This window comes from Pipistrellus kuhlii, unplaced genomic scaffold (genome assembly GCF_014108245.1).
Source record: "Pipistrellus kuhlii isolate mPipKuh1 unplaced genomic scaffold, mPipKuh1.p scaffold_m20_p_3, whole genome shotgun sequence".
NCBI classification, from domain to species: Eukaryota; Metazoa; Chordata; class Mammalia; order Chiroptera; family Vespertilionidae; genus Pipistrellus; species Pipistrellus kuhlii.
This window is the reverse complement of record NW_023425529.1, coordinates 177610111-177637383: the sequence shown is the minus strand read 5'-3', so window position 1 is coordinate 177637383 and position 27273 is coordinate 177610111. Positions and strand designations below refer to the sequence as shown.

Sequence of the window (27273 nt, the reverse complement as noted above, 5' to 3'; positions counted from 1 at the left end):
AGTAAAAAATGAAGAGGTACTGCAACCGAAGTCAGTTTGCAAGTGGCTCGTGTGTAAGCCAAGCAAAGCCATTTACTGGTGGTGAGTTACATCACCTCTGAGTGCAGAAGCCCAATGGAATGTGTCTAGGAAATAAAATGATGAGCCTTTTGATGAGAGCAGTTGCTTGAAGAGTGAGGGCATTGCATAAAAAATAATAGTTAATTAGCCCAGCCTATGTGGTCCAGTAGTTGAGCACCAACCTAAGAACCTGGAGATTATGGTTTGATTCCTGATCAGGGCATGTGCCTTGGTTATGGGCTTGATTCCCCAGTAGGGGGCATGCAGGAGGCATCCAATCAATGATTCTCCTCCCTCTTTTAAGTTGATAAAATATATTTTAAAAATAAAATAATTATGAAACAAGACAAATGATTTTGAGTGTTTTTCTTTGGCTGTTAAAGAGTCAGTACTGCTCAGATGTTGGGAAACCAATACAGAGTTTGAAGTGACTGAAGAATTAGTTTCTAGTAATAGTACTTGTTAACTACAGGTATAAGTACGTTCAAAGAAGTTGAGAAGGTAGTAAGTCAGTACAACCTGAAGTGGAATCTCAGATGTGATACAACTGATGGTAAAAACCTGCATGGGCCAGGACAAAGTTTAGTTGGTCACATTTAAAAACCTGTGAAAATGTCCTGAGCTGTTCTGGTTTGGCAGGAGCCCCTTCCACTTGTGTCTTACACCTTAGTTTTGTTTCCTTCTAAATGAGAATTGGCATTGTTCATTATTAGCTGGTGCCTTTTATTACCGCAGAGATCAAGTAGAAAGTAAATAGTCAAGCTTTAGCTGCATGTATGTAGACAGGCTTCCCTTCATTGGTTCTTTATAACTGTCCTGGGCTCAGCCACGTCTACTTCCTGCCTATATGTGGTTTTTTAAGAACTTTAAAATATATTCCATGTTACACTAAGAATAGTTAATGTAATTAAGGTTGCTTTTTTTAATCCTCACCCAAAGATATGTTTATTATTTAGAGGGAGAGAAACATCAATGTGAGAGAAAAACAGATCAGTTGCCTCTCAAATACCCGCAACCAGGGACTGAAATCACAACCTGGGGATATGCCCTGACCGGTAATTGAACTTAAGACCTTTCCGTGTACAAGACGATGCTCCAGCCAACAGCCACACCAGCCAGGGCAAGGATGCCTTTTTAAATATTCAACTTTCATACAAACATTTAACTCATTTAAGATACTTTTAATACCAGGCGTTATAAGGCTATACATGATGACAGAAAGGGACATGAAGCCTAAACTTTGTCAGCAGCCTTACTTTCCTAGCCCAATACAAAACCGAACTGAGGCTCTCCATGGAGTCAAATTCAGCATCAACACAATTCTACGTTGGCACATGTTTCTCATTGTAATTAAGCACCCTTGACGGCTATTAAGGATTGATAAATTTACCTGAGCTCCTTACACTGCTAAACCTTCCCTGGGAGATGTAACCTAAACCATGAAATAGTCTTATTCTTTGAGCAATGAGCTCCTTTATGTAGCATGTCAGAGTTTAAAGTCACTTATCAGAAAGCCCTCTGTGGTTTGACTAGTACTCAGTTCAATTCAGCAGATGAATAATCTTAGCCATCTCTCCCCGCCCCCAACTGTAACAATATGGAAATACTGAGTACTGGCTATGAATAAGAACAAAGATCATCATGCTGAGTGAAATAAGCCAGTCAATGAAAGAGAAACACCACATGACCTCACTCATTTATGGATAATAAAGAACATTATAAACTGATGAACCAAAAGATATAGAGACAGTAAAGCAACAAGCAGACTGTCAAATTACAGCGGGGAGGGTAGGGAGATCTGAGGAAGATAAGAGATCAACTGAAGGACTTGAATACATGCATATAAGTACAATCAATGGACACAAAACTCTGGGGAGGGAGGGTATGTATGGGGGGGGGGAGGGCAATGGTATATGTACACAGATAATTACTGCATTTTTCGGGCCATAAGACGCACTTTTTAAAGTCCCTGTGTCTTATAGTCCAAATATAGCCTATACATATACTTTAAAAAAAAAGTTTTTTTACTTGCCCGGCTGTGTGGTCTCTGTATGCTTGCCCGGCTCTAAAATGGTTCTAAATGCTGCTGTTTACAGGGTTGATTACATGTGTTTATGACTGTGATGTTGGGTTTTAATGCACATAAAATATTTTAGGACACTATTTGTTTCAGAATCTTTTTTTCTTCATTTCCCTTCTCTAAAAACTGGTGCGTCTTATGGTCCGGTGCGTCTTATGGTCCGAAAAATACGGTAATAAAATTTTTTTAAAGAGAGTAAATGGCGATGGAAGGAGACTTGACTTGGGGTGATAAACACGAAATATGATATACAGATAATATATTATAGAATTGTATAGCTACCTATATCATTTTATTTACCAATGTCACCCCAATAAATTCTATTTAAAAAAAAAAAAAAAGAACCAAGATCACTGGGCATGGTCACCAGCTATTTCTGTTTTTGCTGTCACTTTCCTTCAGTGGGAAAGGGCTGCAAGTGGCATCAAGTCTATTGGTATTGCCCAGATTGTATTTGAACTTTTCGTTGGTATAACAACTAAAGGGTGTCAGAGATTGGGCTCTCAGCCTAGATTCCAGCATTGTGGCAGAGCATCCTCTTGACTCACATCCTCTTGAGGATAAAAAAAACAACACATTATTTCAGAGCCTCTGCCATGTCCATAATTGTGATCCACAAAGTTCGTTTGAAACAAGCCTGCTGGAATTCATCCCCAGTCATAGCCACTGGCTACCTTTCTGTATAGGAATAAATAAGCACACGGTTTGGACCATTATAAAGTGTAACACAACTTCCTGGTTCTGAAACCAGGTAAGATCCTTTAGTAAAAAATTAAAATATATATATATAATGGAAATCTAGTGGGACCAGATTGCTTAGTTTTAAAATTAAAAAAAAAAATTGCTCGCATGTGCTTAATGCTTTTAGTAAGTAACATGATCAAATTGCTAAAATGCCGATGAAAATTAGAATCTGAATTTTTACCAAGACCTTTAAAAAAATCCTAGCGGTAGGTCTGTAAAGAGTAGCAAGCAGTTAGGGTGTATGTGGTCTGCTTCCACAGGGAAGAGGAAATGAGTTCTAAATTGGTCCCGGGGGTGTGAAAGCAGGATAGATGTTTTTCTGCGGGAGGATCCTACCTGGAGACACGTTCTCTGTGCAAATCCACTGTCCAAACACGGTTTGGACCATTATAAAGTGTAACACAACTTCCTGGTTCTGAAACCAGGTAAGATCCTTTAGTAAAAAATTAAAATATATATATATAATGGAAATCTAGTGGGACCAGATTGCTTAGTTTTAATCTAGCGGACAAAACGTTAAACAGATTTTAATCTAGCGGACAAAACGTTAGATTAAAATCTGTTGTCAAGGGTAGCTGGGATAGTCACACCGAAACCTTCTTTATGGTTTCCAGGCCAGTGGATTTGCTACACTTACCATTTATGTGGTTTGTGTATTGGGTTTAAAAAATCATAACGGTATTAGAACTATCACTTTTGTAAGTAAGCTAGAGGCCCAGTGCATGAGGAGGCACGCCGCAGGCCACTGTAGGAGTCAGGCCTGACTGGTGCCGTGGGCAACCCAGACCCGAGCCCGACTTCCACCCCCACCCCCACCCCCACCCCCACACACACCCGTGTCCACTCTGGGGCTGTCCGAGCCAGCCCCCGTGCCCACTCTGGGGCTGTCCGAGCCAGCCCCCGTGCCCACTCTGGGGCTGTCCGAGCCAGCCCCCGTGTCCACTCTGGGGCTGTCCGAGCCAGCCCCCGTGTCCACTCTGGGCCACCAGAGCTGTCGCACCGCCTCAGGCAGGCCTCTGTCTCCGTCCCCACTCCTGGCCTCACCTGCCGACAACCTCCTCCTGTCCGGCCGTGACATGTCATGGCGTCCTGGACTAATTTGCATATTACCTCTTTTTATATATATAGATGGATAGACATAGATATTTGATAATGTGTATACTAAAGACACAGTATAACTTCAGAATCAGTTCAGCCGGTTTACATGTATTTCAAAATTTGCTAGTTTATAATGGAGTAAGTTTTTTTCATGAGTTCTTCTGAGCATGATTACTAGCTTACAGTTATGAACATGGTTTATAAATCCTTTGTGTTTGATTTTCTTAATGACGACAGTTTTTTCAGACATATGCCGCATTTCCAATACTTGTCTGTTGATTACGGTGTTCTTGAATTTTATAGTCTGTTCCGATTGTCCTCTGAATCACTGAACTACTAATGAGTAATCATTTCATCTTGTCATCCGTTTCCCCTCAAAAAACCTGTGCTACCACCAGGTTACAGACATGAATTTTGCCTGTAGTAAGTAGCGAACTCTGGTAGACTTGGAAGCCGTGTGTCTATCTGTGAAGCAATCAGATGGTCGTGCAGAGCAATTTCACTTACACAGCTAGCAAAGGCGATCAGCCAGACTTTATTACGGGATAACAGCAGGGAATTTGTGGATAAGCACTGCTTTGAATGTCTCACCAATGTACTCAGATGCAATTTTTCTTTAACTTGTCTTTGAAAAAATAAGCCCCCTTTCACTGAACAATGGCAAAGAGTTAACCAATAGGGATAGCTCATCAGTATGCTTTATTCACTCAAGTAAAATTTATACTGCACATCTAATAAGATATGCCATCTTTAAAAAGTATAACCCCCTAGAACTGTAAACCCCAACCCCACTAAACAAAACAAAAAACCATTAAAGATTACTTACTATATGAAACAAAAAGGGAACCATTGAAACTTAATGAAAATTTTTTATTTTTAAAAGTGTTTTCAAATCCGAATCTAATGTGTACTGGCTTTATGTATTTCAATAATTACACGAAAGGCCTAAATGGGGAAGTGATGAACAGTACTCTAGCAAGGTAAAGAATAAAAATCTCCCTCTTCCCCCCCTGGCTTCTAGTTTGACAAGAGGGAACATCTAACAATCCTATTCCGATAAAAACAGCAATAGTACTGTGCTTTGAAAAATATCTGGTTGCATATCATTCTTAATATGTCACATAATGCTGTTGCCCCTAAGACTTCAAACAGTAGCTGTAGGTTCCAACCTGGCACTTCAGGTAATGAAAAATGACCAAAAAATGCTTTAAGTTAAAAGTAAAAATATATCTTATGAAATTTCTTGAAGCAGATTGTCAGATTAAAATACTTAGCTTTAAAAAGATCTGGGGGAAAAACACAAAAACAAACTGCCATCCAATTGTTCAAATAATTGCACTCAAATGACCTAGAAAATGGACTGGACTGATTCTTTCATTAACTCATTTTAAACTCTTTGTATTTTTTATCAAGGTTGAGTAATTATAAGGATCTATTATTACTCCATTATCTTCTGGCCTTCTAACCTATTTTGTGTTGAATTTTTGTCTAACTCAGAATTTGAGAAGTTTAACACCATTTTTCTCTTTGATTAAATACCAGTTCCTTAGCTGTGTAGTTTTTAAAAGGTAATTTGCTTTAAATTCTGAAAATCAGTACCAAAAAAATGTACACAGCTTATTCTAATCACTAACATTTACAAAACTTACATTTCAACAAAAAAAAGAGTAAATAAATTTTTTTTAAAAAATAGTGCATACAAGGCACAAGTGCTTCTTAGTATATTTACTGAAGCTGAACATTTTGGCATCAACAAACACACCACTTGAGTTAATCTGAAACTCAGTTTCCAAACAGCACACCATTTACTTATGTTTAACCAAATTTCCAAAAGTGTATAATTTTTGATTTGCATCACTTAATCTTAATAGATGATGAATTATATAAACTATCATACCTTTGATGAGAACACAGAAATAATATCGATATAAATGGAGGATTAATCGATTGACCCATCTGGAATTCTTAACAGAAATTAGATATTTTTGCTATGTTCAACAAAAATAAAATAAAATAAAAAAACTTTTAAAAAATGTTAAGCCCTGGCCAGTGTGGCTCAGTTGGCTGAGTATCATCCCATGCACCAAAATGCTGCTGGATCCATGCCTGGGTTGTGGGCTTGATTCACAGTAGGGAGCGTGCAGGAGGCGGCTAATGGATGTTTCTTGTATCAGTGTTTCTCTCCAGCTTCCTCTCTAAAATCCTCTCTCTGTAAAATCAATAAAAACATTAAAAAAAATTTTAAGCCAAACTGGCTAAGGAGTATCATAAAAAAATAAACCGATTTTCATAATTGTTATAGATTTCCCCCAATTTAAGAAGAGATGAAAACATATTACAGATGTTGCTTATCAGTGAGTTGCTTATCAGTGAGTTCGAGCATCAATGATCATATGTTCTAGCAGGGATCTTCAACTGTAGGTCATTTGGAACTTGTAATGAATTCACTCCATCTGGTGAAGTTGGGTTGACATCAGAAGGAATAAACAAAGGAGTCTGATAGGCCACCTCCATGTTTTCGTAGGTAACAGGTTTTATGAATAAACTTATCATTATGATGTGACTAGGAATCTTCCCAACTTCAGTTTCTTCATCTTAATTTTCTGGATGAAAACTGTGTTTTAATTGTGCTACCGAATTATTTGGGTGAAAACTGGCCCATGAGTTTACTTCAAGTTTTTATGATCGAAGGTATTTTTGCCCTTGATCCATAAGACACAATTATTTTTAATATTTCACAGAAATTTGTGTTAAGTTGAGACAATCTGTATCCTGGTTTGAAAAAGGTGATGTTTTAAGCAAGAGCTTGGAGAGAACGAATCAATGCATCTTCTGCACATCCAGCCACAGGGACATGGAAGGACTGGTCAACGGCGCCCTCCTGTGGGGAGCCTCTTCCTCCATCTGCAGCACTGATACCTAGAAATGAAAGAGAAAACATGAAACTACTGTGTGAACTATTTTAAAAACAACAACTCATCACTCAGACAAACTCACTGTTGTAATAACATCCCTTGTTCAAAATTAAATGTTTTCTATACTAGAAGACTCAGTCGATGTGTTCTTGAATATATATAGCCCTCGACATCAATGCCTTCAAACTGTAATGTGCATACCCAAGGCCAGAGGATCTTGTTAGAATGCAGAAGATGCAGATTCTGACTCAGTAGGACTAGAGTGAGGTCCAGCATTGAGCGTTTCTATTAAGCTCTCAGGTGAGGGCAATGGTAGTGGTTTGGGACCCAATTTGAGAGGCTTCTTCTGCATTTGTCTGAGAAGTGACAGATGAGTTAGAAGAGGGACTTAAGGAAATATGTCTGAAATTTCATGTGTATAGAAGCACAGCAATTTTTTGTTTATAATTTATAAGAGGGAAGGCTGAACAGCCTAAACTAAGTCTCTACTTTAGCACTACTATTGGTCTATAGCTACATTATAATTACCTGGGACAGATGCTGATCCTATCTAATAAAAGAATAATAAGCAACTTAACCATCACTCTGCCACGCCCACCAGTCACGCCCACCAGCCAATCAGAACAAGTATGCAAATAAACCCAACCAAGATGGCTACCAGAAGGGAGGCTTGGGTTTCCCCAGCAATGGAGGAAGCCAAGCTTTCCACACACTCTGGCAGGCCCAGGCCTCCACTCCAGGCTATAAAGTTTCAATTGTAGAAGGTAAATAAATTCCAAATACCAGGGAAACATTTTACTGTCACTGGTTATATCAACAGAATGAAAGGTATGACATCGGAAAATCACTTTTCTATTGTCAAAGCAGCTGATTTATGCTGTCCTCTGGTTATTAAGACCATTATGTCTTGTATTCAAATGTAATAAAATCAAGTTTTTGTGAGACTTGTTATTTTAACGTTATTTAACCACGTATTTACAAAATCCTTATTTAGAACCTACTACATATCTGGTCTTTGGCAAAGTGTCTTTGCCCTTTAACCTTATAAGAAGATTAAATTTTCACTCCCCTACCCATCCTTGTGATTAATCTGATTCACTCTACTATAATATATAATCATCCAGGACCAAACAGTCAACCGGCAAATGGCCAGATCAGTGTTTTGCCGTGACTAGAAAGATACTCATTAAAGCAAAACAAAACAAATTTTAGAAGATTTTAAAAAACAGACTTTTGAGGGTTAAAATGGGTTAAAAAAAAAAAACAAACACAGAAACTAAAAAAGCACACTCAGACAACCATGAAGTATTTTGACATGAATGATTTTGTTTTAGCTACAACTGCCTCACTTTCTCATAGACTTTAGGAGTGTAGATTGAAGCCTTATATATAGTTGTTTTGATAACCTTGATGTATTTATATTTGTTATAATGGTAGATACAGCTGTTTGTTTTGTCTACATGTTTATGGCTTTGCTCCAAAGGGGGTCTTTACTATATCTTTCTATTGACTGCAGGCTTATATGTAATGTATTAAAGAAACTGACTTTGAAGTACAGGTTTTCAGAAATTATGGTATAATGAAAGTGATTTGGAATGCCTATATTTTAAGAATGACACATGCTGTGGGGTGGGTCCTATTGTGACCAAAACGAGGGTAATAGGTTTACGCTAACAGTATTTGATCCTCTTGTACTTCGACTCAGGTAATCAAGGACATGACCACTATATATCCCAAAGGAGAGAAACTTTTTTTGTTTAAATTGTACTATCCTATGAAACGATAAGAGAATTGACATGTAAAAACATCAATATTTTAGGATCAATTCTTGCCATTGAATATATTACTGTAAAAATGAGCTTGCTCATCAACTTATTTTATTCTTATCAAGTTAACCTAAGTACTAGCTACTACTGAAGTAAGGCCCATGTCCAGAAGTCTCCAACGTGATTAATGCAATCCCAAGGGTCAGCTGAGACATCTTTTAATTTGGATCACTCAAAAATAAGTAATGTTTATGGAAACAATTTGCCCTCTGAGAACTAGAAAAGTGTCAAAAATATAAAACACAAAGGGAAAGCTTCACTTACTTTCATAAAATAGGAATTCGTTTTGTTTGAAGAGTTAAGTCTCATTCTCCATGGTCAATGCAGGATTGCTCAACCCTAGAAGAAAGAACTTGATTTAGCATTTTTTGATTGCTTTTGAACCAACAGGCAGAGACTTGTTATATACATGGTCTGGGTGTTTATAAATAAGACGGTAATATAAACACACACACGAGTAACAGTGTAGGCCACAACCACTGTCACACAAAAAGGGGGCGAGGTACTTTGCTATTATAGTAAACATAGGGATATATACCTGAGGAAAAAGGTACATTGAACCTGGCACCTCTCATTACCACAAATCATTGTTTCCTAATTATTCCTTGACCTACCTCATTCTAGTCAAACTAATCTTTGAGCTCTTTCTCACCTCATCTTTCTCATGTTTCTCTTTTACAACATCTTTTTAACTTTAGTTTCTCATTCACCTATCAAAGTAAAAGAAATATTAATTCAAGAAGCCAAATACTTAACAGCATATGAATAACCGAGAAGTCATTTCTATGTTAACGTAGAACTATAAGATGACACATGAATCTTTCTGAAAGAAAGAACTCTTTGTCTCTTCATTCCCCAAAAAAACCGACCTGCAACTATACATCATTTCTTTGCCTCAAAGGAAACTGATGGATTTGAAAGGCAAATAGGTGTCATCAATTTTTGTCCTTCCCATAGATCAGAAAATGGAATGGCAGGTTTGAAGGTGAAGAGAAAACAAATTATGAATTCTCAAATGACGGGAATCTTCGGAGGGAATATACAGGATGGGCAAAAGTAGCTTTATAGTTGTAAATACACAAAACACAGAATTTATTCTTGGATTATTATGTTTAATTATTATATTATTTTCCATTTGAGTAACTAAACCTACTTTTGCACGACCCTTTAAAAAGAACAAGACTTTTGGTCAGGGCACATACAAGAATCTACCAATAAATAAGTGGGACAAAAAAAAAAAAAAAAGAACAAGACTTTTTAAAGAAAGGCAATATTTTGGGAGAATATGACTGATTATCCTATATAATAATAGGCTAATATGCAAATAAACTGAACAGCGGAACAGAACAACCTGGTTGCTATGAGGAGCACTGACCACCAGGGGGAAGATAGTTGACCGGTAGACCAGTCACTATGATGTGCACTGACCACCAGGGGGCTGACACTCTGACTAGTAAGTTAGCTTGCTGCTGGGGTCTGGCCAAACAGGACTGAGGCAGATGGGTCGGACATGACCTGGAGCCCTCCTTTGGTCTTTCCTTGGCTGGCCAACCTCCTGCCATCCTGCACCGGTGGGGTCCCTCAGCCTGGCCTGCGCCCTCTCGCAATCTGGGACCCCTCAGGGGATGTTGAAGAGCCTGTTTCGCCCTGATACCAGTCAATGCAGGACCTGCCCCCTGGTGGCCAGTGCCCAAATTGATTTGAAATCAAGTCTGTCTGGCTTCAGAACCTTGCCGTCCTTTGCCAATAAAGAAGTAATCAAAAGGTTAAAATCAATAGCAAGAGTAAGAGAACTCTGAAGAAATTACATGTAGCTAAAGTTATGGTAATTATGCAATCACTCTGACATTTTGAAATTGGCTAGAAACCTTAGGATAAAAGAACTGCATAATTTGCAATCCTTCACAGCAGATATTTTTCAATCTTTTGTCTGAGTTGATGACATTTTTCCATTTTAAAAATTGTACTTTGAATTTATTTCGATTGTTTAGTATGCAGGAATAAAGACTTTTGGTTCTTTAAGCTGGAAAACAAATACAATGTCGATCTACCTTTCACACAACGATTTTCTAGAGCTAGCAGACATTCAAGAACTTCCCAAATAGAAGTTCCTGAAAATAACTCTAAATTTACACTGAAAGTCAGACTGGGAGGCAAGAAAGACCCTAGAGGAAATATAATGAAAATCTGTTCACTACTTTAACCTTTTAAAATAAAATATAGCCGAAGCCGGTTTGGTTCAGCGGTAGAGCGTCAGTCTGCGGACTGAAAGGTCCCAGGTTCGATTCCGGTCAAGGACATGTATTATACATTGGTTGCGGGCACATCCCCGGTAAGGGGTGTGAAAGAGGCAGCTGGTCGATGTTTCTCTCTCATCAACATTTCTAGCTCTCTATCTCTCTCCCTTCCTCTGTGTAAGAAAAATCAATAAAATATATATATAAAAAAATAAAATAAAATATATCCAAAGAGCCAAACAGGCACACCCTTACCAGCTTTGTCTTTGCCCGCGTTTGTGCTGCTCTCTGTCCAAGACTGAGAATCAGTAAGGAGGTGGCTCTGGGAGTCTCTCAATGGCTTTGCAGGAAACTGATGGTTTTCAGGACTGAAGAAGAAGAATCATCATCACAATCATTAACTCTGACAATGTTGAGGTGTTTCTCAGAGTGTGGAGCTCCAACCACTGTGGAGCGAGATCACTCTACGAGTTACCCAAGAGAACTGGGGGGACGCAGGAACCATTATTGAATGTATTACTATAGAATTTCACCCTGGCTCACAATGAGAAAAAGTGTTCCCTCTTCCATTCTCTTTTCATTCTGATTGCAATAAGGTGACTGCCTTTAACCCTGGCAAATCTCCACTTTCAATACAAAAACTTGGTCTCAGCTTCAGACTTGAGCGGGTAAGGGAATCTAGTTAGCTGTTAACAGTATTTTATTTTCAATTTTCCGTTGTTATACTTTACTAATATTTATGACGAATGATACTGGTTTGTCATTTATGACAGTGGTATGAAGTCCGGTTTAAAAATAAATCTCAGTGTAAATTTAAATAAACCTATTAGAGAAAAATGTTATGTTTAAGTGGTATGTGGATATGGGAAAACATCTATGAAGGCGATGGTAGAAAGATAAGTTTGAGGAAAAATTGGCCCAGTGTTTCGAAAGTGGCCCGACTGGTCTGGAACAAAGAAGTCTCTGTCCTCTGTAAGACCAAAACAACCACCGCGAGCATCATCTTGCAGGAGGTGTTGAAAACATCTGACCTTATCAGGTCTTTCAAGCCTGGTGTTTAACTGGGGAAAACGAGAGAGTCTTAAAAAAGAGCTTAAGTTTTAAAATTAAAGTATACATGCCACATATTGACATATTAGATGGTATGAAAAAATATATCTATAAATTAAAATAACATGAGTTCTATAGAAAAAATATTGGCATAGAAACTATTATTTTAGAACATCCTGAAATACTAATTATAATACTGTTCAAAAGAAAAAAATACTTTAAGTTCCTCAAAGAATAATTTCACATATTTCAGTTGTCTTTAACTATTATTTTTTAAAGGATATGCTTTTGGACCTTAGCAATGACCTCAGATCTAAAATTTAAGAATATTTCAATTTTGTGCAGCTTTAACCTACCCTTACTAAAAATTTGAAGGTAAATCCTTTTAAAAAACTGTCTCCCATTCCTTTTACTCTAATTCTTTTGATTCCTCAGGAAAGAGGCCATATACCAGGTAGAGGAGACTTAAGTCCTGGTTTAGGGACTCTGTGGAGATTGATTGCTGGCTTGGATCCACTCATTTAATGAATAATAATAAAGAAATAAACATATAATAAGTCAGGTGACAATACGAGCTATGACGACTAGTGTACAGGGATGTGTCAGAGCAGGTTACTATTTTACGAAGGCTTTTTAAGGATGGCCTCTATTGTGATGTTACATCTGAGGGGAACGTGAATGAAGAGAAGGCACAGACCATTCAGGATTCTGGAGGAAGAACATTCAGGAAGAAGAACGAACAAGTACAAAGGCATTCAATAAGGGACATGCTTGGTGTATCGGAGGAACAGCCAAGATCTGTGTCCAAGGATTGTTACTGAGTAAAGCAGGGCTGACATCAGAGAGGTGCTGGGGCCAGATTAGAATGAGGGAAGGACACTCATTAGGCTTTATTCTGAGGACGATGGGAAATCAATGGAGGTTTGTGAACCTGAGAGCGACAAAATCTGATGTATGTTTCAAAAAGATCAGGCTGACTTCCTAAGGAACAGACTGGAGTAGAGGGAAATGGAATCAGGAAGGTCAGTTAGGAAGAAATTGAAACAATTCATGTGAGGAATGGCACAAAAATATTTTGAGGGGGAATCTGACAGGGTTTGCAAATGGAATAAAGGGAAACTAAAAAAAGGAATCAAAGTGAGTCCAGTGTTTCTGGCCAGAGTCCCTGGGAGGACAGAAATCACAAATACCGATTCACGTACGGAAGAATGAGGAAGTCGGGTTTCTGTGGGCGTGAGGGTATGGATGGCTGGAATCAGGAGTCCTGCTTTACACCTGTTCAGCTGACTGTGACTTTTAGACACTGAAGTGGGAGTGCTGAGTAGACAGCCAGATAAAAAGCTCTGGAGCACAGCGATCCCAACAATAACCATAGACATTTTATACGGGCTGATCAGGGGGAATTATAAAATTCTGCAGCTGTCAAAATCCAATCTCGACATTTAAAGGAGACAGAGGAGAAGCCTGACCTTTTCACGGTCACCTGGTGAGGTAACAGTGCCAGAACCGGCTTTCTCTCAATCCCCTTGGGACATGTAGTGGGAGAGGTACGATCTCTAAAATCCAGAGAGTCTTAAACTACAAAAATCACTTCATAAAGATAAAAAACATTATTGAAAAGCACTGTTACATTTTATGAAAGCTATGACAACATAACAAGTAACTTACTGAAACTAAAACTAGATTTTTCTGCACTGAAGTAAAGAAAACCATTAACATTTAGCTCCTGAGGAATTTTCAAGCCAAAGCTCTCAGAGCATGACCCCAAATACTATGGTGCCTTGAATGTCCCTGTGAAGCACACTGAAATCCCTCAGTGACGGAGAGTCTGATCTATACATAGCTCCCTCTAGGGATGGGGTGATAAAGATGTTTCACCTCCTGACAATCTATGTATATAAAAGGCTAAGCGCCTGACTTTATGTATGTCCGACCGCCCAACCGGCTGGTATATATGATGCACACTGGTAATCTATATATATAAAAGCCTAAGCGACCGAACAGTGGGCCGCTTTGATGCGCACTGACCACCAGGGGGCAGACGCTGAAGGCAGGCGCTGCCCCCTGGTGGTCAGTGTGCTCCCACAGTGGGAGTGACACTCAGCTGACAGCCGTCAGACACCGGGCTCACGGCTGGCAAGTGCAGCTGTGGCGGCGTGAGCCTCTCTCGCCTCTGTAGCAGTGCTACCAACGGGTGGTGGTGGTGGCAGGCACAGTGGGGTCAGGATGAGCGAGAGCGGTGCCCAGGCTTGGGCTCAGGCTCCTGCCTGGCTGCCTGCTGCTTCTCACACTGCTACATCCCCTGAGGGGTCCCAGATTGCAAGAGGGTGCAGGCCAGGCTGAGGAACCTCACCAGTGCACAAATCCGTGCACCACACCTCTACTTTAAAATAATTTGGAATGGCCGCCAGGATCACTGCTTTGAGACGCATTCAGAGGTCAAGCCAGGCTGCAGAGGACAAATACTGTTGGAAATAAGCAATCTGTACTAGCCCTGGCCAGCTTGGCTCAGTGGATAGAGCATCAGCCTGCAGACTGAAGGGTCCCTGGTTCAATTCCAGCTAAGGGCACATGCCTGGGTTGTGGGCTCAATCCCTATAGAGGCATGCAGGAGGCAGCCAATCAGTGATTCTCTCTCATCACTGATGTTTCTTTCTCTCTATCCTTTTCCCTTCCTCTCTGAAATCAATAAATAAATATATTAAAAAAAAAAAAAAGTCCGCTCTAGACAGGGGGAGCACAAGTATAGGTGCTGTGCACACTGCATTCTGGCAGCTAAGAAACTCTCTAAATTTTAACTAACAATGCTTTTATGGTTATGTTTTTGCTACTGGATTTCATTAAAAATCAGGAGTACGTCATATTCAAATAACTCTGTCTTAACGATATAAAAATTAGTTGCAAAAACTTATTCCTATACGTAATAGCATTTTAAATGTTTTAGTAGTTTTGCCTTTTGCCAGTTAGCAGTCAAGTCAGAATCAAATTTCAGATTTTCCTTAGATTCTTGATAGACTTGAACCAAAACAGACTTAAAACACTGGCAAAAGTCTCCCGACTTTTAATACATTCCCAAGAGCCCTCCCCTTCTCTGTCCGCAGAAATGGCTCAGATAATGCCCAGGGGTCTGTAAGGAGCAGCAAGAATAGGGTGCACATTGCTGACAAAACTGCCTAGCCGGTGGCTGGGATTCCATCCGTTCTCCAAAGGCCTGACCCAGGGAAGTTTCCGGATCTCTTTGTAAGTTCCCTGGAGGATCAGAGGAAAGTCTACCTGGATCTGCTCACCTGACTGCCAGGCAAGCTAATCTGGACTGACTTTTTTTTTTTTTTTTTAAGTACAATGTTTTTTAAGTAGATTTTTAAAAATTGATTTCAGAGAGGAAGGAAGAGGGAGAGAGAGATAGAAACATCAATGATGAGAATCATTGATTAGCTGTCTCCTGCACACTCCCCACTGGGAATCGAGCCCATAATTTAGGCAGGTGCTCTTGACCAGAATCAAACCTGGGACCCTTTAGGTCAACGTTCAATCCACTGAGCCAAACCGGCTAGGGCTTAAGTACAACATCTTTTAAAAAATCATAATTGCTTCAGTCAACTAAAATGTTTAGAGAATTAACAACCTGCTTACCCACCACCTAGATGAATAACGGAATTTTTCAAGTATGACGAAAGCTCCTGATTTTTTCTTCCCTCCTTCATTCCAAATAGAAACCACTGGAGTGAATTCTCTTGTATTCTTAAAACTTTTCAAGAAACATGTAACCAAAGGATATGTGAGGATATAGCACGTGTTACTGGAAAGTCGAATAGGAAAAACAGTAGATTACTTTTTCGATGCTGGATTCAGTCCTGCAGGAGTGGACGGCTGTTCAGGATCTTGGTTCACAAGGCAAGTTGGGAAGGAGCAGCCATCACCTAGACTGCAATGAAAACAAAAACTTACAACGGAGTCAACAGAGTGAGACTGTCACAGAGCTCCTGTCTGCGGGCAGAGCACAGTTACATTACGGGCCAAACGTGTGTCAGGCACTGATATCAATTTCAGTATGTACAGGGAGAGGAGGAGCTAATTTATTTCCGCACTGGTACAACAGTGGATCATAAAATAATGCGTTAAAACATAGGAGGTCCGGTGCAGAATAACAGAGTCCCTTTGCTGGATTGCTTTCATGAGTTTAATACCTGAAACATTTCTCAACGAAATACCTTGAAAACACGGGTAGCAACCAGTACTTCTTCTCATCACCAAAAACTTGTCGCATGTTTTTACTGAAACCCAAGCTGAAGCCGTTCTTATCTGTTCCGTGTCGAAATACAGGACTTCTAAAAGCCTCTAAAAGAGACAGCAGAGCAATCACATGAGTAATGAACATACACCTGGTCAGCCGTACCTTTAGAAGCGACTGAATTAAATGAAGGCACCCAAAAATCAATGGCTATCCCCCGAGGCCTTATGTGCCTACCCGCAGCTCAGCAATGAAGACGGCCTATATTGTTTTAAACTAATCGAATGGCTACATTTACTTTAATTTCTAAGTAACCTTTTAACTATTATACTATAGCAGGACATATGCAGTGCAGAAAATTAGAAAATAAAAAAAATACAAGTAATTTATATCTTCTAATTCTTTTTTAGGTACATGGGTGGATGGACATAGGTATAGACAAATCTACATAGGTTTTAACTAAAATGAGATTATACATACATACTGTAGCCTGCATTTTATTGTCAGTATGTTCCATTTTACAATCTCATTGAATCCTACTTTTTTCCCCCGCTAACCCCAAATATACTTGAAGCTGGTTTTGTCCAAACCAAGAATTACATTTATATCATATTTCTAGTCTCTTTATTAATTACACGTAGCGCCTTTTCCAGACTCCTGAAGCCTTCTAGCTGCTGGACATCACCCCAGCATATACCCAAGAGTGGAATTACTGGGTCACATGATAATTCTATATTTAACATTTTGAGGAATTGCCAAACTGTTTTCACATTGACTGCACACTTTTATATTCCCACCAGCAATACGTGAACGTTCCAAATTCACCACCTCCTCACCAAAGCTTGTGGGTTATTTTTAATCTCCATCCCAAGTGAATATGAAGTAGAACCGCACTGTGGTTTTGATTTTGATGTCTCTAATATCTAATGATACGGAGCATGTTTTTAGGTGTTTGTTGGCCATTTGTATATTTTCTATTAAGAAATATCTTTTTAAATGTCTATTGAAATCTTCTGCAAATGTTTAAACGGGGCTGTTTGTCTTGTTGTTGCCGAGTTGTAATATTTACATATTCTGGACACTCGGCCCTTGGACGTATGATTTACAAATATTACTCTCAAAGATACTCTTCATTCCCCCTCTGAATGGCCTTGGAACCCTTGAGAAAAATCAATTGGCCAAAGATGTATAAGTTCAGCTCCGGACTCTCAGTTCAATTTCATTGGTCAAGATTGCTGTCCTTATACCAGTACTATGATGTTTTGATCACTGTAGATTTGCAGCAAGTTCTGAAAACAGTAAGAACTTTTTATTGCTTGGTGGCTGTTGTCTTCGCTATGTGGGGCCCTTAATGTTTTCTATATGTAAGATGTCATCTGCGAAAAAGAATCGTTTTATCTTTCTTTCCAATTTGGACGTCGTTATTTCCTTTTCTCGGCTGATTTCTCTACCTATAATTCCCAGTAGAGTTAAAAGCAGCAGAGAGAGGGCATCCTTGTTTTGTTCCTGATCTTAAAGGAAAGGTTTTTCTTTCTCGTCGCTGAGTGTGATATCAGTGTGAGGCTCTCAGAAAGCCCTTTATCAGATCACAGAAGTTCCCTCCTATTCTTAGTGTGCTAAGTGCTTTTATCATGAAAGGTATTATATTTTGTCGAACACTTTTTTTGGTATCAGTTGAGATAATCATGTGGCTTTCCCCTTCTATTAAGGTGATAGGTGATTTTTGCATAGTGAACGCCCTTGTATTCCTGGGATAAATCTTACTTGATCGTGGCCTCTGGTCCTTTTAATATGCTGCTGGATTTGGTTTGCTTGTATTTTACTGAGGATTTTTGCATTTGTGTTCGTAAGGGATATTGACGTTTTCTTGTGATGTCTTTCTCTGGCTTTGGAATTAGTGCAATGCTAATCTTAAAGAGTAAGTAGAAAGCGTTTCCTTCTAATTTTTTTTTGGCCGAGTTTGAGAAGAATGGGTGTTAATTCTTCTTGAATGTCTGGTAGAATTTACCAGAGAAGCCCTTGATTACTGATTCAACTTCCTAACTTGCTATTGGTCTATTCAGATTTTTTATTTCTTCTTGAGTCAGTTATGTGTTTCTAGAAATTGTACATTTCATCTAGGTTCATCTGATTTTTAAAAAATATATATTTTATTGATATTTTACAGAGAGGAGGAAGGGAGAGAGAGAGAGAGAGAGTTAGAAACGTCGATGAGAGAGAAACATCGACCAGCTGCCTCTTGCACACCCCCTACCAGGGATGTGCCCGCAACCAATGTACATGCCTTTGACCGGAATCGAACCTGGAACCTTTCAGTCCGCAGACCTACGCTCTACCATTGAGCCAAACTGGTTTTGGCTAGGTTCGTCTAATTTTTTGATGTACTAATGCTCATGGTTTCTCTTATAGCCTTTTTGATTTCTATAAAGTTGGTGGTCCCCACTTTAATTTCTGATTTTCATAATTTGAGTTTTCTCTTTTTGTATTTCTAGCGAAAGGCCTGTCTAATTTTTTATTTTCAAAGAACCAACTATTGATTTCATTGATCTCATTGATCTTCTACCTTTAAATTCTCTATTTTCATTATCTCCTCTCTAATCTTTACTATTTCCTAACTTTTGGTGGCTTTGGGTTAACTGCTTTTATTTTTATAGTTCTTAAAGTGGGAAGTTATTGATTTGAGATATTTCTTCTTTCTTAATGTAAGCATTTATAGTTACGTATTTATTTTCTTTTAAGCACTGTTTTCACAGCATCCACCACTGTCGGGCTTTTGAACATATTGTTTTCTCTGCCTGAGATGTTTTAGCTCTTTCCGTGACTGATTTCTTAGGTTAAATATGTATTATTTTGGTGAGCTCTTCCCTGATCAATCATCTAAACAGGCACCCTTCTACCACCCTCAGCCCTTGATATATACTTCGAGATCCTATTCGTTTCCTTTAAGGCACTTTGCCTGTGTGATTACTTTTATGTCTAGTTATTGATTTTTATATGCCACTCATTAGGCTGGTCGGCCCTTGCTCACACTGCCTTTACACAATGCTTGACCTATGACCAACAGTAAAACAATTATATAGAGTGAGTAAATCTGTGTGTGTCTAAGTCACATCCCACAAAACAAAGTGGGGAATAGGAATTTTTACCACTTCAGGACAGGTAGGCAATTACGCATATGGCAACTTTGGATGAGTATCTACTTATGTATTTAAGTTCTCTTAACTATAAAATTGCATACTCACCTAATGTAGACTTATTTTTGCTGACAAGCCAACAATGATAGCCAAACAGAGAAGACAAGCTGACAGAAAACATAGCTGCAGCAAAGAATAAAAACATAATATGGAACTTGGCTTGAGTATCTGGTAGACCATTCTATAAAGAAAGAAAGAAAATGAAATGTTTTGTCAAAGGGATAAGCATTCCCCTACTTTTACAAGTAAGAAATCTTTTTTTTTTTTTTTTTTTTTTTTTGCTAAAAATATTTTCTAAATTTAGATATGGAGAAAGATACATGGTTTTATGTTAAAATTCAGGGGAAAAAAAACATAGCACCAGATTAATATTAACTGGAATCTGAATATATATGGAAAATATATTCAAACTTGGGGTATTTATTTTGTTGGACGTGACTGAATCATAGAAAAAGGGTGGTAATCTGAGTATAACTTATAACAGAAGCAAGGTGTAAGGAATGATAAAATTTACTTTTGAATTTACTACTTGAATACGTTTTATAACATACTACAGAGTTATAAATGATTACATAATTTTATTAAAGTGCCAACAATGAAGGTTAATTGGCACAGCTAGCTACTATATTCACCGCTATTTTACTTTACTACAAATAGCAGCATCTACTACAAGAACACATACAACAACACATCCACAGTAATGCTTCAGGCTATTGTCAATAAGAGCATCCCAGCAAAGAGGAACAGGAGAGCATAACCCATGTGTAAAACAGACCTTACACTGCCCCGTGGCAAAGGAATCCATCTCAAAGCAGAACCAGCGCGATTCTCACTGTGTGTCTTGCCCAAGGAGACCCGGACTCCATCTAGAACCGTAGATTTGGGGCTACGGACACTCAGTGAAGCACCAGAGCTGCTGGGAGGCGTCTCCTTCTGACAGAAGGAAATGCTGTCTCCACACCCTGCAGTGTCTCACCAACAGCTTCTGAGGGCAGTCCTCACAGTGAAAACGCTGGCTACGCCTTTACAAATACATTTGTGGTTGGAACTAAAGCCATTCACAGGGTCGAGAAGAGTGGGGTGACATTCTCTCAGACATTCACTAGGGACCATTCTTCCAGCTGCACCCTGAAGGTGTACTTGAAGGCTGGGAGCCTGTCCACACACCTGTGAATTCTTAGTGCTTAGCGATAGAAGTGGCGCTTAGTAGGTGCTCAATAAATTCTGGCATTGAATGTGACTAAAGTCCCATCCCACATAAATGATCTAGCAATTTGAAAAATCTTAACCTAATAAAGAATAATTTTATGAAAATAATAAAGCAATGCTGGCAGGAGATAAAATTTTTTTAACATTGTTTGGTACTCACGAGGAGTATCTTTGGATATTTAAAATACTCAATTTTAAATGCTTGCATTTAAAGTAAATAGTGCAGGAAACAAATGAATTAACTAAAGCCTAACCGAGCAATACCTAGTAAAAATTCAGGGCATTATAGATTAATAGTTTAAAAAATAATCTTTTTACACCTAAAGAAAACACTTCTACTTATAAATACGAAAAAAAAAATCTTCTTAGACAGTCAATTCTTGTTATTTCGGTGGCTGTGTTCTGTAAGGCTGCCACGAGCCCTGACTTCCTCCCAGGGAAAACGCAGCGAAGGTCTTGTGGCCTCCGGCACAGTCCTGTCACCACATCTATTCACATCCCGGTTTGCTGTGCATCGGCCACAGCACCAACAACTTTTTAACGTTTGTGTTCATTCACTGACATAGAACGCACCCCAACCTCACTATCACTCAGGCCTGAAGGCTGCTTACCCCCACACAGACTTTCTCCAAAAGCACCTCACACGAGTGCTCAGAACACCGACAGCACTTCAGCACTGTTCTTGAAGAGCATTTTCAACACAGAAACAACCAACACAAAGCACAACAATGCAAAAAAAAAAATTTTTTTTTTTAAAGTGGCATTCGGTAGAGTGAAAAGCACACCGTTGACACGTGGGAGTTGAAACAAGAAGGCAGTCTCCTTGTTTTCTCTCCTTGCTTGGAATGGACACGGGGCCACGCAAAGTTCTGGCCACTCTGTGCATTGTCTGCAAATGGCCACAGAAGCTCTGCGAGTTCTGATTTTGGGCAACAGAAAAACTTCAGCCAGGTGTGAATTCACAAACACGGAATCTACAAATAATGAGGACTGATTCTAAATGAGTTCAAGTCTATAAAATCAGTATCTGAAATAACTCCTTAATGAAACACGGTAGTATGTATTTTTATATACAAAAAAAAAAATTAACAAGGTAATGACTTACTGTCCAAAATTTGATAAAATACTGTAAATCCGTAGCAGCAATAAAAAGGCAGTACAGCAGGGAATACGCCAAGAAAAGGAGGAAAAATTTGTAATTTGAAAATCCAACACAATTGTTCACCCTGTGGATAAAAACAAAACACATTTTCGATGAGTTTGACAGTCTCAGCACGGGCATACATATGCCTAACCTTAACAAGGCGTTAATCACTCAAAATGTATTGGCAAATCTAAAGTGTAATTCATGAGATTTCTTTACACATACAAACATTAAAAATATCCGTTTCGTTAAAAAGGGATTCAAATTTGATGCGCAATATGACTTGACTCAATCAAGAACCATGTCACTATGTACACATAAGGAACTGTTTGACATTGAAATTGGGACTCAAAAGAACTGTTGGCCCAGAAAGAAAGTCACTACAGACTGATTCATTTGCCTCTCAGCATAAACATTATTGCTTGTCTCATTTTCGGTTCTTATAAGTGTATTTCTAGTATCACATGATCTCACCCATCTAGGGGAAATATTGAACAACATAAGCTGATGAACAAAAACAGACCCAGAGACAGGGAAGCATTGATAAGACTGTCAGACTCAGAGGGAAGGCAGGGGAGAGTGGGGATAAGGGGGAGAGATCAACCAAAGGACTTGTGTACATGCCTGTAAGCCTAACCAGTAGTCACAGACAACAGGGGGGTGGGAGCATATGTGGGGAGGGGTTTAGGATGGGAATGGGGGGATGAGGACAAATATGTGATAACTTAATCAATAAAGAAATTAATAAAAATTAAAAAAAGAACCATGTCACTAACTATATAGTTAACCTTTGAACAAATGGGTTGGAACTGCCCGGGTCCATTTAGGCACAGGCTGTTCTGCAATAAATACACAGTTGACACTCTGTACCCCCAGTTTATTTGAAACAAGAAGGGCAAAAATTCAAAAAAAGCTTGTGTTCTTAACCAGTCCCTCACTGAGAGTGGCCTTAGGAAGCATGAATGCCCTGGTACTTCTGGATGGCCAGCCTTGTGAGGTGGCACCCACCCCACCCTGGTGGGAGAGAGCCCTCAGGCAGAGCAGCAGACGGAGGTGTCTCAGTGGGGAGCCGTCAGCAGGCATGGGAACTGCCCCGCAGGTGCAGCGGGCTCAGGTGGGCCGTGGGGACCCGGTGGGCACTGACAGCACATGCTATGGAAGGTCAGCAGAGGAAATGCCCGGAGGACTCATGCTGCTCACACTAGAAGGACTGGGGGAACTACTAGCTGAGAATGGGAACAGAATGAATGAAATGGGCGAAAGAGTGAGGGAAGCAATAGAATGAATATAATGAAAACTGATACCAAATGGAGGTTATTGACTGAAGTCCTTTTTGGGAAGAACCTCATTCTTACAGGAGTAAAGGAGCTTTAGAACCTGTTACAGGAGAACGTGTGCACAGACAGTAGCAGAGGCAGCCCGGGGAGGGCTACAGAAGACAGAAAACCAGACACCCCCCTGCTGTTCCTGCAACGGAGATCCTCATTCTCTGTAGGTCTGTGCTTCAGCCTACAACCAGCAGCATTCCCTGAAGAAGATGAGGCTCATGGGATATCAGGCTTACTGTCCAAGCCAAACCTGGCTGGCCCCCTCAGTGTGACTGGCAAAAGAGCATGCACACCGGGACGGTAAATTATAGGGGAAGGCAGAAAATATCTTCATTAGAGAACTAGGCATTTCCAATACTCTAAGACACCCCTTTCCTGACTTAGAAATATTTTTTTAAAAATAGTAACAAATTCTAAGTGGAAACCCTTATTTCAACAGCATGTTATTCTACTCGCTATTCTACTCTGTAACGCCAAGTTTTATGTAAAATAAACTGTCAAAGCTTTAGATTAATGATTAGAAACTTCCAGGGAGGTATTGTTGTTTATATGTGCATTTTGGTGTATTTCCTGGGGAGTATTTTAGAATTTCTATGTTTATGCATGCACATACAAAGAAAACCATTTGTTCTGAGCAAATATGAGACATTAACTTTTAAATTGTTAAAATGCTGGTTTTAAAATTATTCATGGAAAGTCTCCTGAATAAAGGCTCTTGAACTAATTAAACAAATATTATCAGAAATTAAATCTGAAAGTACCTCCTAGATCAGCTAAGGCAAAATTCATTTATAAAAAGATGTAAATAGATAAATGATTGTATTTACTAAGTTAGAAGGGACAGAAACCGGTTTAAGCATAGAGGCAGACATACCATGGGCAATGATGGTCCATCTTCAAAATACATCTAAAAAAAAACATACACACAAAACTCAACACCCGTGAAAACCTAGTCCCATTAAATTATTAAAATATATACATGTTATTTCAAAAAAGCTGTAGCAAGTAAAATATTGCAAAATTATTTACTTCTCTAATAATGGAATAATAGGAGGGGGCAGGGGCGGGGTGGAGATGGGTAAAGGGTGGGAAGTGGGGGACATCTGTAATAAGAGCCAATAACAAAATAAGTGAATAAAAAGAGAACAACAGTGGAAGTCCTCATCTAAGAAAGAGAGGCTAGCTAATTCCAGTTATGATGCAATAATAGGACTTTCAACTGAAGATATAACATGCTTTAAGGTTTAATACCAATGCAATGTGTTCATATACAATTATCTTATGCTAAAGGAGGTGCAGAATGCCGGCAGATCTACAGGAAGTCTGGGTAAAACTTGTCCTTTCATTTCGATCCTTGGGCCACGTAATTGTACTGCCCTGGTGGCTACACTAAGTATGTGTAATAATAACACCCGACTGTCACAAAGTCCACTGGGAAAGGGTCACAGAAGAAATACTGACCAAGTCAAACCAGCCAGGTCTGAGATGGTAAAAGTCACGCACAACATTCACATCAGTGTGAGTCGGGGGAAGGGGATGACTGATTCTGGCCCTAAACCACATTCATTACTGACACAAGTGATTGTGCCAACTCCGCACCCTAAGAAAAGGCGTGGGGACAGGAGCACGGAGGGAAGGAGATGGTCTGGAGAACAGTGAGGACAGAAGCACGTTCGGGAAGAGAAACGAAGGCTTCCTTACTTGTCGCAGACGGAGCAGTGATGGCAGCGGTCTGGCTTTATGAGTTGGCATCTGTCACAGTATCGGATTGCTGGGAACAAAGAGTCCACTTAGCCTTCGGTTGAATGGTGCATTGAACATGCGACTGAATGGCTCTAATTTAAATTATTCCAATTTACATTCTAAACAACATCCCAAATGTAAACTGGGTAAAGCTGAGATAGTCGGCTCTGCTTAAATACAAACATGGAAAAGGTGTGCCCACAGGCTCAGTCCTCCGGACGGGCATCTTTAGGGGAAATGTATCTAGGGCAGCGATTGCCAACTGGCGGTCCGCCGACCACTGCTGGTCCCTGAGGTCCTAAAGGTTGGCGACCACTGTTCTAGGGCATCCTCAAGTGTCAGTGGTTATCTATCTATCTATCTATCTATCTATCTACCTACCTACCTACCTACCTTTCTATCTACCTACCTATCTACCTACCTACCTGCCTACCTTGTATGTTCCTTTCCATCTGAGTAAACAGAATGTCTCTCTCCATAAAACCAATGATCTTCTGTACCTGCCAGGATAACCAAGAGAGGATGCAACCACATTTTATGCAAAACTAATTTTAGAAATTTGTGAATAAACTCTCTCGATCGCTCACATTGAGAAAGATCTGGCACCTTCTGTGTTGAGCGAGGTACAAGCTTAGAAGTGAGAATTAGCAGAAGTGCTCCAGTGAGAACTTCAGTCCTCGTAACAGAAGACCTGGGCCTTCCTTCTCCAGTGCTGGCGGCTAAGGCAGCCAGGAGTGATGGATTCGGAGAGGCTGTTTCAGTCCGCAGGCTCTTACCGGATGCAGGCAGCTACCGACGCTGCAGGAAAGCAGCTGTTACGTGGGCAGTCCAGTAGAATCAGTAAGGCCACGCTTACAAATGTAAAAAAATGTGGACAAAATACTCGCAATAAATAATGACCAAGGTTATGTCAAGCTAATGCTATGATCTCTGAAAAAGAAAACAGTTGTTATGAACTAAGAATGAGACGTGCTTCTCTTAGACCACAGGGCCTAAATGGAGTTGTTTTCCGTGTGGAAACAAGTCCTTCGTTACCCCGCACTGCTTCATCTTTCGGGAACTGCAGGGATCAACGCATGGCCTTGCTGCTCAGCCCCGGAGGGAAGACACCCACGGCTCCCTCCCCGTGACTCTCCGAGGTCTCCCTGGCTCCTGTTCTTATTGGGGTGTGAGATCTTTCTCAATGTGAGCGATCAACAGAGTTTATTCACAAATTCCTAAAATTAGTTTTGCATAACATTTCTAAAATGTGGGTGTACCCTCTCTCGGTTGTCCCGGCGGGTCTGAGAGTGAGAGGCGGTGGTGTCCAGAGGAATAGTATATAATGGGAGCTCTATGTGTGCTTTTAAACTCCCGGGAGCTAAGAAGAAAGTCCTGTCTGCTGGGTTTTCCCACACCAGCCCTCTGGAACCTGTGAAGTATGTTACATGCACAGTTGCACTGTCAGTGCCTGTGAATGGGCAGCACGGTCTGAAGCCACACTCTCCACGTGACCCCTGGAGGTCACCGCTACGTCTTCTCTGGCCAGTGATTGTCTGCACTTTACAGTTCACCAGGGAAAAGCCTTTCACACCGAAGTGGGCAGTAACTCACCGAGACCAAAACAACGTAGTAATAAGTGTTTTGTCTGGAGTCTTTTATAAAAAGAGAAATTAATGAGAGAGAAAAAAAACCCCACAAAGACTCTGTATACCACATTATGTCCAACTAAAATCATGCCAGAGTAATTTAAAATGAAAGACCTGATTATCTTTTTAAAAACTCCTTACAGCCAACGGGGAATTTTTATGTTAACTGTCTTGCTTGAATTTCTAAGGAATGTATTCATATATTACTTACATAATTGAAAACTTGGTGGGTAAATGTTGAAAAGGCAACATTACTAACTTCTGTGTACGATGATAAATGAGTTACATCCCCTCTAATTGTCACCTTTGTAGTAAAAAACGAGTATAATGTTCTTTTGTAGGAAAAGATCGGGGACAAGGAGAGAGCTAAACAAAAAAAGTAAATAGTCCTCATTAATCAAAATAAGTAATAAACTAAAAAAAAGTCTGAAGAGCCCTGTGAGGATGCAGAAGACGGTGGGTCAGAAGGACGCACAGGACAAACAGAAGTTCGGGGAGCAGACTTTCCAACACCCTGCCTCAAGGACTCGCACACCCTCAGCCAGGTCTCCGGGGCTGAGTGTGTTCTGTGTACAGCCGTCAGCCTCACCCAGGCAGCTGGCATTTCTCTCTCTCAGGTTTGGAGGAAGCCCTGTGGCTTTAGAATGGATGGTAAAATCCCAAATGATATTACCACTCCTTTTCTTCAATGCTCTATAAAGTAAAAGTGTGCGAATGTCAGCTGAGCCTTCATGTGGCTTTAGTCCACAGACTTTCTCCCAAGGTGGAGGAGGAAGTTAACGCACA

At 39.8% G+C, this 27273-nt stretch overlaps 1 protein-coding gene across 1 annotated transcript in view; it reads right to left on the bottom strand.

The window, feature by feature from the left end:
• Positions 1–6562: 6562 nt before the first annotated feature.
• Positions 6563–27273, bottom strand: part of ZDHHC2 (zinc finger DHHC-type palmitoyltransferase 2) — a 55241-nt gene continuing 34530 nt past the window's right edge. The window contains exons 6-14 of the mRNA XM_036456461.2: positions 24818–24887; positions 23991–24023; positions 21750–21870; positions 19484–19616; positions 16222–16348; positions 15843–15935; positions 11216–11328; positions 8988–9062; positions 6563–6901 (exon numbers count right to left, since the gene is read on the bottom strand). Of these exons, the coding sequence (XP_036312354.1) occupies positions 9022–9062; positions 11216–11328; positions 15843–15935; positions 16222–16348; positions 19484–19616; positions 21750–21870; positions 23991–24023; positions 24818–24887 (731 nt within the window). The 3' untranslated portion in view covers positions 6563–6901; positions 8988–9021. The remainder of the gene's footprint in view (positions 6902–8987; positions 9063–11215; positions 11329–15842; positions 15936–16221; positions 16349–19483; positions 19617–21749; positions 21871–23990; positions 24024–24817; positions 24888–27273) is intronic.